At 45.5% G+C, this 12,668-nt stretch overlaps 1 protein-coding gene across 5 annotated transcripts in view; it reads right to left on the bottom strand.

Moving 5' to 3' along the window:
* The window catches only part of TMEM201 (transmembrane protein 201), a 300,538-nt gene that overhangs the window by 220,346 nt on the left and 67,524 nt on the right, over positions 1–12,668 (bottom strand). For all 5 annotated transcript variants that reach the window (XM_078642297.1, XM_078642296.1, XM_078642294.1 and 2 more), the window contains exons 4-5: positions 7,883–8,059; positions 1,862–2,232 (exon numbers count right to left, since the gene is read on the bottom strand). In XM_078642297.1, coding sequence (XP_078498423.1) covers positions 1,862–2,232; positions 7,883–8,059 — 548 coding nt within the window. The remainder of the gene's footprint in view (positions 1–1,861; positions 2,233–7,882; positions 8,060–12,668) is intronic.

A 12,668-nucleotide genomic window follows, 5' to 3' on the forward strand; every position in this document is an offset into this window, starting at 1 on the left:
CCGGCTTCGAGGCCAAAAACGTGCACATGCTAAGTTCGGCGGACATCCACTAAATGCTGTTCTCGCTGGACTAGGTAAGTTAATGGACACAGCGGTGGAGCCCTGTGTTGTCCGGAGAAGTAAATCGAGCTGCCTTTGAAGTGCGGCTCGGTCGTGAGGAGGCATAAAAGGTTGATTCTAGTAAATAGAAGCTTCGCAGATAATGTAGCCCAAGCCTGAATTGCTGTCCAGTTAAGCGGAGCCCATGAGGAATGTGAATGAGTACTACGTAAAGTAAACTGCAAATGACATTTCGCAAATAACAATTCGCAAGAATTAATGTTTATGCGCTCTGGTGACACGAGAACATACATTTACACATAAAATGTATGACAAGTTCATTATGGCTGCAGATTAAGCTTGCATGCGTCATAAAACAATGAGGTAACATGAGGAATTGTCGAAGTGCGGCTCGGCCGTGAGGAGACATACAAGGTTGATTAAAAACGAACGTTAGCAAAAAAAGCGCACACAATGCTCGTAAAAGGATTGTGTGAAACGCACAGTATTTGGATACGAAGCTATAATGAAATGAGACACCTAATAAAAGGTAGGAAAGAGATACGAACTTGTAGTGTGATGGGGGATATAGCAAAGTGGCTTAATAAGATGGCAGCAGCTGCAAACAAATAACGCTAGTTTTGTGAAAAGTGATACTACGTAACGTAATGGACCCTAGAGTTGTAGTGAAATGTTTGCAAACAAGTACGGAGTAGTAGTTTGTTAAAATATTTTAAAAGAGGCTTAGAATGGTGGAGCAGTCATCACGAGAACTTCGGATGGGGGTGGGGCGGCGGGGGAGCTAGCGAGTCGGAGGGAACGAGCATGGGTGTCCGGGTGGCAAGTGGCAGACCCGTGAATCTTATATCCTGCGGGATATAATAGTTCGACAAAAGTGGTCCTCAAATTTAGAGCAGAGAGATGTCGATAACTCCCGAAATTGTGTTCTGCAATAGTTCAGAGCTATAAATAGCTCGACCTAAAAAGCACACTTTGTAGCTGGAAAAAAATTCTAATGAGATAATTAGACATGCTTACATGCTAGGTACTGTAGTGTATTCTCAGTGTGACTCAGGGATTTTTTAAACTGGATCAGATTCAACATGCTTACGTTTAAAAGGGGATGCCTTTATGTATCATTACTTGCATCTTTTTCAGGGGGACAAATAAAAATGGCTTTTTCAGCCAAAAGCGTACTGCAGTGTGTGAATCTTATTGAAATTGGATGCCCATGCCAGACATGTTGATTTTTATGAATGTGATGATATGATGGCTAATATTTTCGCCCCGATATTCAGATTGTACATCAACAATTCTGTGGTACAATAAACAAATTTAAAAACTAGAACAAAACCTAGGAATGATAATTGCGATAGGAATTTTTCCCTTTTCTGCCATAAAAAGGTCTCCTCACAATTGTGGCAGGTGATTCCAGTGGCCCTGGCTACTGTCCCAAAAGAAACCAGCACTGTGCCGTGGGCAACAAAATTTAGGCTAAGGAAATGCACCACATTGAGGCATTAAAACTACCAGGCAACATCAACATATTTTTCCCATAGTCCTGAAAGTAAATTTGCTTAAAAAGAGAATGAAAATTGTGTAGCTTTCATAGATTTGGGGTAAAGTTGTTTTTTGAAAATTGTATGTTTGTGCATCCAATTTGATTAGTGTTATTGTAAGGGGCTTTTTTATATGGGTTTGATGAATAGAGTGAAATGTGGTTAAGACAACCTATTAAGTGTTTAATAGACATTACACACTGGCAATCTTGGTAAAATTGCTCCTGCAGTCTTCCCAACACACGGAAAATATGGCCACTCACCTTATTCGCCCAGCAAATCCCATAGCGAGAAGGCAGGCAAGGAGTCCGAAGCATGTAACACCCAGCTGATTGCTCTGTCCGTAGCTCCAAGCATTTCTCAGGTACTCAACAGCATACTCAGGAACAAACTGAAGCAGCTCTTGCCAGCTAGATGCCTTCTGTGATGTGTCATTGAGTGGGATCTCTATTTTGGAGCCATTGCCTGCTTGCATTGATGAGGAGGAAGGAGTTGGACTGGAGGCCCATGATGGGAAAGGGTCAACTGAGCCACAGAATGCCAAAGTCACCAGAAATGCACAGACTAGAAAGGAGAGGATTCGCAAGAGCACCACATGGCCAGGAGTTGTTCCAGGGTAAGAAGCACCAAAGCTCTGCAGATATATTTGTTTTTGGTGGTAGGGAGGGAAGAAAAAAAAAAACGAACATTATCACACTATATCCCCTGTTCAAAAACACACAAACTGTTAGTCATGCAGTGTTTCCCTGTAAAAGAACCTCACAATGCACCCAAAAGAAAAAAGTCACTCTTGAATAATTTTCTTTTTTGTTGCTTTTACTAGGCAATATTGCTCTGATTTGAATTTAAAATGTTCACATTCTACTGCATGTACGTATTCTATTTCACGCAGGACAGCCTTTCCCTGAATTGCCTCTTTAAAGTTGGTTTGGCTGGGGAGAAGTTGGACACACAAATATTAAATTAACCCATGTCAAGTGAGATAGTTGCAGTAAATGCTAGCTTTTTAGCCATTGGCATACAGACACGCAGAGGCTTTAAGTTCACTATTCTAACTGGAAAAAAGCAATACTACAAGTCGGAGGAGGCAGAGTACTTCTGGCTACATGGCGTGAACGGTTTGGTGGTGTCAGATACAGGGCACCTTGGCAGCATTGCAGCCACCTGGCAATTTTTGAGCAAAGTCTTTAAGTACAAGAGCTAGTGCTATCCACGCAGGGCTGAAAAATGACAAAAGCCTTGTTCCATTCCAGATACAGTATAACTGTTTTGGCTTTGTATAATATTCAAGCCAAGCTGGAATTCATGAAAGTAGCTCCTGACATCGGAGTTTCATTTGTATTAGACATCAGAGAAACATAGCTTTTGTACAGGCGCAAGGGAGTACCCAGCGCCCACACCTTGAATGCCATCCCACTCATTAGCACCGCGGAACCCCTCAACAACGCTAGTATACCCCCCCCCCCCCGATACCCTGCCTGCTTTCCAGCTCACTACTCAACCACTCACCAACGGCTCTCTCCACCAACACCATCCCCAATGACCCTCCTGACCTGACTTTATCCACCCTCCAACAAGTCAAAGAGGAAATCTTACAAATCAAAAAAGACGTCCACGCAATCAAAGACCTTCTCTCCTCACAGCCCAGTCTACCTCCCATCATCCCACTACCCTACAAACGACGCACCCTCCCTACATACCCTCGCCTCCGACTACACCAGCACTGGCCTACTATCCCCGTTCGCAATAATTCCCACCGCCCCCGTCGTGTTCTCAACCCTTTATCGGACCGCGACCTATGCTCTCTCCTACGCTCTTATGGCCCAGGTCCGGTAAAACACATATCCAACACACACATCCCCATACCCACAATTCTTACAAACCCTCTGAGGCTCCCAACACTCAACAACAGAGGCTCCGTCCCTAACAACCTCAGAAAAGTTCCCCTCACACTAGAAAGCTCGACCACCCTTCTCTCTCCCAAACTCAAATGCATCCTACTAAACTGCAGATCGGCCCAGAGACATTCCTCCGACATCGCGGATCTCGTCTCAGCTAGGGATCTGGACCTAGCCATTCTAACGGAAACGTGGCTCACTGAAGCCTCTACCCCGATTATGGACATACTAGTCCCCCCCAATTATCACATCATTAGGCTGGACAGGTCTCCTGGCAAGACGGGCGGGGGAATTGCATGCATTTTTAGGAGCAACCTCTCCATTACTCAAGTCACCTCCCCCTCCCTTTCCTCCTGTGAACTCCTCAGCCTCGACATCACCAGCGAGGGCAAACAAGTCTGTGCTTTACATCTCATCTATCACCCGCCTGGTGACAATCTCATATTCACCCAACAACTCATGGACCTGATCACTTCCAATGCCGGTCGGCAGACCACCCAAGTCTACCTGGGTGACTTCAATCTCCACTGGAACAATCAGAAAGACACCGTGGTGAATAGTCTCAAAACTTTCCTCAATGCGCTTGACCTCACCCAATTATGCGATAAACCAACACACGACAAAGGCTCGATACTCGATCTCATCATTGCCAAAGAGAACGCTACACAACTGGAGGCGATTCTACCCTGCGATTGGTCAGACCACCACATTATCACCTTCTTTATCAACGAAAAAGTTAAACCTAACCCTACTCAACCAATCAAATCCAAAACATGGAAAAGGGATTTGAAGAATCTTAACCCCTCTACCCTACCTCCCCACATCGGCAACCTCCTCCTTCCCCCTTCAGGTGCCTCAGATGTTCAATCACTGACTGACCACTACCTTGACTCTATGAATACAATAGTCAATGAAGTCGCCCCTCTGCAACTAAAGAGAGTCTCCACCAAAATTTCTAACCCCTGGTGTGATGATAGACTCAATGACGAAAGGCGTACTATGCGAATGGCAGAGCGCACCTGGAGATCGGACCCTTCAGCACTGCATCTCAAAAAGCTTAAGAACAAGAGAAATGCCTACTTTCGGAAAATAAAGCGCACAAAGTCGGACTTCTTCAGCCGCCAGTTGGACCAAGCGAAGAACAGGCCAAGAAAGCTGTTCGAGCTAATCAAGACCCAAACAAAGGCACAACCCACACATTCAATCAGCACAACAAATGACACCCCACACTGTGAAGCCTTCTCTGCTTTCTTTAAACTAAAGACTGACAACATAAGAAATGACCTCATCAAGGATGTAAGCCGATACCCCAACCACACCAGAATGGCAGACACTCAACCTAAAAACAAGGCATCCTGGCTGTACTTCGATACCTATTCGGAAGAAGCAATACACAAACTGCTCTGCACCTTGAAGCCCTCTAATCACCTCACAGACCCTCTACCTGCTAATGCTGTAAAATACTTTATCCCCTTGCTCCTCCCTCTCTGGACCAAGATCATCAACAGCTCTTTGCAACAAGGACACATTCCAGACTCCCTTAAGGTGGGGCAAGTCACGCCTATACTCAAGAAACCTACAGCTGATCCGTCTGACCTAAACAATTATCGGCCCATCACCAATATCCCCACCCTGGCCAAACTGCTGGAGAAATGTGTCCAACTCCAACTAACAAAACACATTGATCAATTTGACCTCCTCAACCCTCATCAATCAGGCTTCCGAGCGAAACATAGCACGGAAACCGCTATGACACACATAATTGATGACGCCCTCCAAATTCTGGATCGCAATGAGTCCTGCCTCCTCATCCTTCTTGACCTCTCGTCAGCATTTGACACGGTCAAACATGAGAACCTGCTGGAGCTGCTAAGCACTAGAATGGGGCTATCGGGAACTGTTCTCAATTGGTTTTCGTCCTTCCTTCACAACCGGTCTCAGAGGTTCAAGATCGACAATGTGCTATCTACACCTGTGCCTGCAGATCTAGGTGTTCCACAAGGATCCTCCCTCTCCCCTACACTGTTCAACCTCGTCATGGAACCGCTCGCCACCTTGCTCCAAGCATCCAATGTTCAATTCCATATGTACGCCGATGACACACAACTCTATCTAAAGTTACAATCCCCGGAAGATATCAAACATCTGAATTCCACGCTTATTAACACCCAATCTTGTCTGGCCGATAATCACCTCAAACTAAATGCTCTGAAAACTGAGTTCCTACTCATCTCACCCCCGGCGAAAATCTCCACCACCCAAACCTGGCTCAACAACCTAACAGCACTCAATGTCCAACCTACCATCGTGGACTCGGCGAAATCCCTAGGCATCACACTCGACGCCAAGCTCAACATGCAGCAGCACGTCAGCAAAGCCACAACAGCACCCTATTTCCAAATTAACACACTGAGGAAAATTAAACCCTTCCTCCCGGCCAAAGACTTCCAAACTGCTGTACAAGCTTTAGTCATCCCTCGAATAGACTACGGAATTGCGGCCCTCAGCGGTCTCCCGCTATCCACAACAGCACCCTTAAGAGCCTCCCTGAACGCTGCCGCGAGACTCATTACTGGCTCAAGAAAGCATTCGCACATATCCCCAGACTTAAAGTCTCTAAAATGGCTGCCTTTTGAAGCCAGAATACAGCTAAAAATTGCAGTTATGACACACGCGGCCGTGCACCACAAGGCACCCAACTACCTCGCTCAAAAGTTGTCTATATCAGGAGGTTCGAGATCCAATAGGAGTACAAAAAATCTACTCCTGAAACCTCGTAGATTCCGGAAAGTGAAAACATACAAGCGCTCCTTCTCAGGAATGGCACCCAGGATCTGGAATGCGCTCCCTCCTGAAACCAGGCTGATCTCCTCCACTGCACTCTTCAAGAAAGAGGTGAAAACCATCCTTCTGACCAAGATCTCCTGAACGTTATAGATGTTGGATCAGAGACTCTGCATTGCTTTGTATCACTGCTCACCCTGTCCTTTGGCACTATACTCTACTTGTTGGGGGCACTACTACGCTACTCTCTTACTACCGACCAAGATATGATACACGTTGGTTTACTGATCCACTCTCCCGATGCCCCCACGCATTATTCTCTCTATACTAAAACATTGGTATAAGCCATCCACACACCCAAGGGGTACCTGAACACCTCTGTAGTGGGATCAATGACTTGTGCTGTCCTATATTACTTCTTTACCTGATTGTATATTGATTGGTTTTATGTATGTTACTATCCCTGTTATTACCATGTTATTGACTATTATACTGCTCCCATTATCTCTGTTGACTCCTACTGCCCCTACCCTCTCTTTGTGAAGCGCTCTGATATCTGTAAGGATCCTGTTCGCGCTATATAAAACTTTGAATAAATAAAATAAATAAATAAATAAGAACAAACAATGTCCTTTCAGACTTGGAGGTCTACATACATTATGGGCATTAAAAAAGTCAAAGGCTTTTGTCATTTACTATGTCATGAGTGATTTAATGTGCAAGTTCATAAGCATAGCATGAATGGGGCCCCAAATTAGTTAAACTAGAACTAGCAAATTTCAGTGTTTTCAGTTTATAAAAAAGTTAAAATCCTATTACCATAACCAATGCCACGTTAACGCTTAGTTTTCTTCAGTGAATGAGGTTTAGTTTCTCCCTTCTTTTTATTTTAACCTAAACTAAGACCTTATGCCAATACCAGTCTATAACATCACTGTAACCTTGGAGCATGCGTAATCGCACTTTAGTACTAATTTCACAAAACATAACACAGTGGAGATCTTCTGAGTCTAGCAACTTAAGTCTGAGGTTAACAACAGAGTATCAATAGCACAAAAAGTGGGTTTTCCATAAACTGATTTTCAGAGGACAAGATAATTTCATACAATATTTTGGTTCTATACAAGGTTTCAGACTAGTTCAGAGTCGAAATATTACCAGGTTGGAAGAATGTGGCATTGCAGTAACTGCTAGACAACCTTTTCAGGTAAAGCACTATATAAAGGGGTCAATAAAGGTCAATTTAATTAAAACATTTCTAACGTAGGCATCTACAAATCTAGCATGGACTCACCGACCCTTCACCTACACTGGAATCCTACTTTGCACCTGCAATACTTGGCGTCTATATTAGAGAAACGTTAGTTGTGGTTGTAGACCCCCAAGAATTGACATTTCTACATCTGCATGCAGTAGAAACTGTTCTCAAATCTCAACTTCGCAATGCTTGGCCATCGATAAGAATGCCAAGAGCAGTACCAAATAGGATGGCACAATATATCCTATAATTAACTGGGCCCGAGACCATGAAATCAGTTTCACATTGGCCGAAAGTCCTCAAAACCACATTATTTAGCTCAGCATGGAACTGTTTAGACATACTTTCACATAGGTCTTGTCGGCATCACGACGCTTCAGCTGATAGTTTAGCAGATGGGCTCGCAGCTGCCTGTTCTGATGCTTAATGTAATATTCCACAGCAGCCTGGCAACAGCGGCACAGCTTGTATGTCTGCTCCAGGTGGTGTTTATACACTTCTATCTCCTCATCATAATGGTCCTACCACAGAGATAAGGAAGCACGTTAGCCATTAACATTTTTTTTTTTAAAGTACAAAAGATTGAAAAATATCGGGTAAGAAAAGAAAACAGTTTAGCAAAGACAGGAGTGCTCATAATTTGGGTGCAGCTGCAACAGAAATGACCGGCGTTTCTCCCTCTCCATATCTGGTGGTGTGGGGGGGGGGGGGGGGGGGGGGGGGGGGGAAGAGAAAAGTTGCTAGTTCATGAGCGATGAAGCAGCACCTCGAAGGTTTCTCCTAACCAGAAAAGTCCCTTACCTGGGACCCTGGGTTACCAGAACACCATATCCTGCAGACATCAAATGCTCAGTAAGTAAAACTTAACCTCATGAGTATACACTTGCTCAAACGAAATGGCTACTTACCTGTGGGAGTAGTGTTGTAGCCGGAGGAATTTTCTGGGTTCACATGCTGTGCACTTATATCGCCATCTAGTGTTTGGGCCTGGAATAGTCTGTTTTTCTTCGACAACCATTTGGTGGCATATCGGTCTGTCCTATGACATCAGACGTGTGTCCTGGAAGTTCCGGTGTGTCTCCGACATCTTCCGATTCTTTTTTTAGGTCTCGCCTACGCAGCACGCATGCGCTGCCTAGGAGACCTTTAGCAGTCGTACAGTTATTTTTCCAAGCACATACTCGTGCTTGTGGCTGCATACAGCTTGCAGGAGTGCACAGCGGCATGCCACAAGCACGAGTGTGTGCTTTGAAAAAGAGCACGCAGCCAATGCTGGTTATTCCCTTGGAGCGGTGCTCCTTTACTTTTGGCAGCAACAATGCTTGTTATCCCATTGAAGCAGTGCTCCTTTACTTTTGGAAGCAATGTGAGTACTTTAGTGATGGGGTTTCTATTACTTTCCAACTCTGTATGACAAACTCTATTCTTTAATTGTGTTCTAACTTCATCCGAATGTCGCCTTTTCTCGCTCTTTCCATTGCATAACCATTTTGAGACCCTTCTAACTCTTTCCTCACCAGCATTTCAGTTTTTTATAAAGTGAACTCAACCCGAAGGTATTGGGGCGCTTTACATGACCCCCAGTTACATTACACGAGGACAGATTCAGGTTTTTATAGGCAAAGGGAGATTACGTGATGATTACGTGTTTTACCCAGAATCACAACATAATGAGTCGACACAGATTCGAACCGGGTTCCCCAGCTCCAAAACCGGCAACTCAAGCGGTTACGCCACATCTGTGTAGGAATGAAAGTTAGCTGCGCGCTGGTAAACATTAAGAAAGGCATTTCCCTCATCCTTAGAATGGGAATGTGGGTGAACCGAAATTTCCCGGGTGCTGGCGCATGAAGTGCAGTATTGAAGTGTTTCTTACAAAAATTTTTAAAGAACATTGTACCTTACAGACATCTTTAAGCCATCGGCCTCGAGACCGCTCTCCAACAAATGCTTCCCCTGCAGCCGTGTTTGAATGGATATCAAAGTTTCAGTTTTGTTTCATCATTCACTCCTCACCAGATCACATGGTTAAGGCACTCCATAAGCGAGATAGAAACCGATGCCTGCTTGTTGGCAAGCATAATAACTACTAGTACCCTGTTCAACATCGATCTCACGGGTCCTGATAAAAACAACTAATCTTCCTGAAAGTGATCTATTGGGTCATCTCGGAAAACACATGAAAAGTGAAGTACTCTAAACGGCAAACTAATTTAAGGAGACATGTACACACCATCTAGGGCGACCACCTGTTTGTATTTTTCATGGACTATCCTGAATTTGTGCACCTTGTCCGTGAGCACATGAGTGGTCTGTTACGTATGCCAAGGGCCACTGGCATTATGTGGCAGGAGAGGGCCAAATTATGCGGCAGGATTGAGTAAATCACGCTGCAATAAAAGGCAAATTATGCAGCATAATGCGGCACATTTGTAACAGTATTCATTATTGCCACATTTTTTTACTTGGTAACTGTCTGGGCATTGGTGGCACCTCATTAGTACCAGTTTAACACCCAAATATATCAATAAGCAATAGAAAAATAACCGTTCAGCTTTGCAAAGAGCCTTCTACTGAGCAGCAACACTTGTTGCTACATTTTTAGTAACTTTTGGACTGTTTGAGCCAAAAATAAAATGTCTTTATTGTTAAAATCTGAAGATTATGTGGCAGATGATGGATTATGTGGCAAATGCGGCAAATCTATAATTATACAAAAATCTGTTCCTCGAATATGAATTTACCTTGAAAAAACAAAGACAAGAGGCGTTTAGTAAAACAGGAACAGTTGGCTTAATCAAACACTACCGCCGGGAGTGCAGCATACAGAAACGGGTCTGAGGACTACCTCAAAGTACAATCCTTTTGAATGTCTTTTTATATATTATTTGAAGCATCATAAAACAATTCATAAATCCTGTGGAATGTGGGTCTTGTCATGAAGCCATAAAATACTCTCACCTGATGACAAATGCAGGTTGGTCTCAACCTTGCTTGGACACAATAAGGGCAGTGGGTAACGTGTCCAGATGTCCGGCACGGGGAGCGCATGATCACTGCATGTGTAGTGTGTGCTGTGTCCTGACTGGCTGACTGTTCTTAACTTCATGTTGCTTCTAACTTTATGGGGTTTTGGGAACGTGCACCCCTCCGGCCATGTGCATTTTATTGAAGCCAATCTCCCAGGACCACTGTGGTGTTGCTGCCTATCTGTAGGACTAATCTGGGTTTTTCCTGTTCGCGCATTTGTCCTGCTGGTTACATGCCACACCATCTGTGATCAGCCAATCACTAGCCTCAGCCTAGGGTGCAGGGCCTGCCTGACCATGTATTTCTGACTTTGGGTCGATAGAAAGGTCATATCAAGGGATTTCGACAACAGGGATTCGATTTTGTTTTTCTACATACACATATCATTGCGTAAATCAACATCAATATTAACATTCCCCCTTCTAAATATGCACAGGCAAGACAATACAGGGAGGGGGACAGGGCCGCGAAGACGTTTGCAGGGCTGCTACGACTCCGAGAAGAGCTGACTATATCACAGAACTACAGTCGGACGGGGCGAAATTGCCAGAATGCCACAGGACATTTTAGCACTTATGACACAATATTATCAAAGGCTGTACACGTCTCGCACGGAACCGACAACGGTCGAAATGACCGACTATCTCAATACGGTGGCTCTGGCGTGGTTTAATAATGGAGCACGTGAATATATGGAGATACCACGAACGGTGGACAATGTAAGACAGTCATCAATAGCATGCCTCCCGACAAGTCCCCAGGAGCAGATGGTCTGACAGCGGCCTTTTACAAAGAATACATGGATATCCTAAACCCAGACTACTATATGTGTATCGGGAGGCAATGGAAACTGGCATACTCCCCTCCACCTTGCCCGACTCATACAGACCGCTGTCGTTAATTAACCTTGACGCTAAGATCTACGCTAAACTCCTTTCTAATAGGCTGCAGCCGATGCTGCCGCAAATAGTACTCCCAGATCAATCCCGGTTCATCCCGGGCTGGTCAACCACCCATAATCTACGTACACTATTTGGTCTCTTACATTACCTGGCCCCTCATGTACAGGCCGTGACTGCGTTGCTAGATGCCACGAAGGCCTTCGACTCCCTGGAGTGGAAGTTTCTTTTTAGGTCGAGGACCGAAGGCTGCGCTTGCGCAGTCTCCTGGAGGAGATTTAATGATTTGGAGTATGGGGGCTTGAACCCGCCTCTCTCCTCCATTGGCTGGCTCACTAAACGGAGGTCAGCCATTGGAGGAGACAGGCGTCACTCCAATAAAGCCCCGTCTCTTTCGGATTCGGGCATGTTTTTTTGCGTTCTTTCGACTGTGACGTCATCCGTCACTCAGAACGCCCAAAACACGCTCCCGAATCCGAATTTTTCGGAGTTGCGGCCGCCATTTTGCGTTTTTCTTCTTGTTTATGGACTTGTGCCCTGGTGCTTCCCCTCCGCGGCTCCGGTGAAGGAGACGCCCACGGATTGCTTGTCAGATGGTACAGGGCCGTGTCGTGATTTTAACGTGTAAAAAGAAAACTATGAGACAGAAATTGAGACCCCTCGGCAGTATGTAACGTGTCTGCCCCTGAGAGCTGTATGGGGCTTTCGGTTGTGTTACCTGCGCCGGTGAGAGGTGTTTAGGGCGTACACGCAGTCTGGCACCGTCCCACGGAGGTAGTGTGGGGGATCTGTCCCATTGTTACCTGCATGGGGAGCGGTATAAGGACTTCGTGGCTGTTTTTGGAAGCTGTGTACTGTGTAGTCCTGGGGCCGAAAGAGACGGCGGAGCCAACGGCAGCACACAGCCTTGCTGCCCGACGGTGCCATTGGCGGTCAACGCTGGCACAAGTGGATCCTGCTACCGCTCCAGAGTCTCTGCGTCTGCCGGTGAGGATCGTGAGTGCCGGTGTTACGCCCCACCGTTAGTGCTGTCCGAAGATCCCCACGACTGAACCCACCGATGCCGGACTGCCGCCTTTGCCCTGGATTGCATGGGAGGCATCGCGATGCGGAAACGGCTTCGGAGAGACCCGAGTTGGAGGGGAGGAGCTCCGGTGACTGGGGATTGCGGGAATGCCTGTGACTGGAGAGGCGGTGAGTT

Source organism: Lissotriton helveticus, chromosome 5_1 (assembly GCF_964261635.1).
Source record: "Lissotriton helveticus chromosome 5_1, aLisHel1.1, whole genome shotgun sequence".
In the NCBI taxonomy this organism is placed as follows: domain Eukaryota; kingdom Metazoa; phylum Chordata; class Amphibia; order Caudata; family Salamandridae; genus Lissotriton; species Lissotriton helveticus.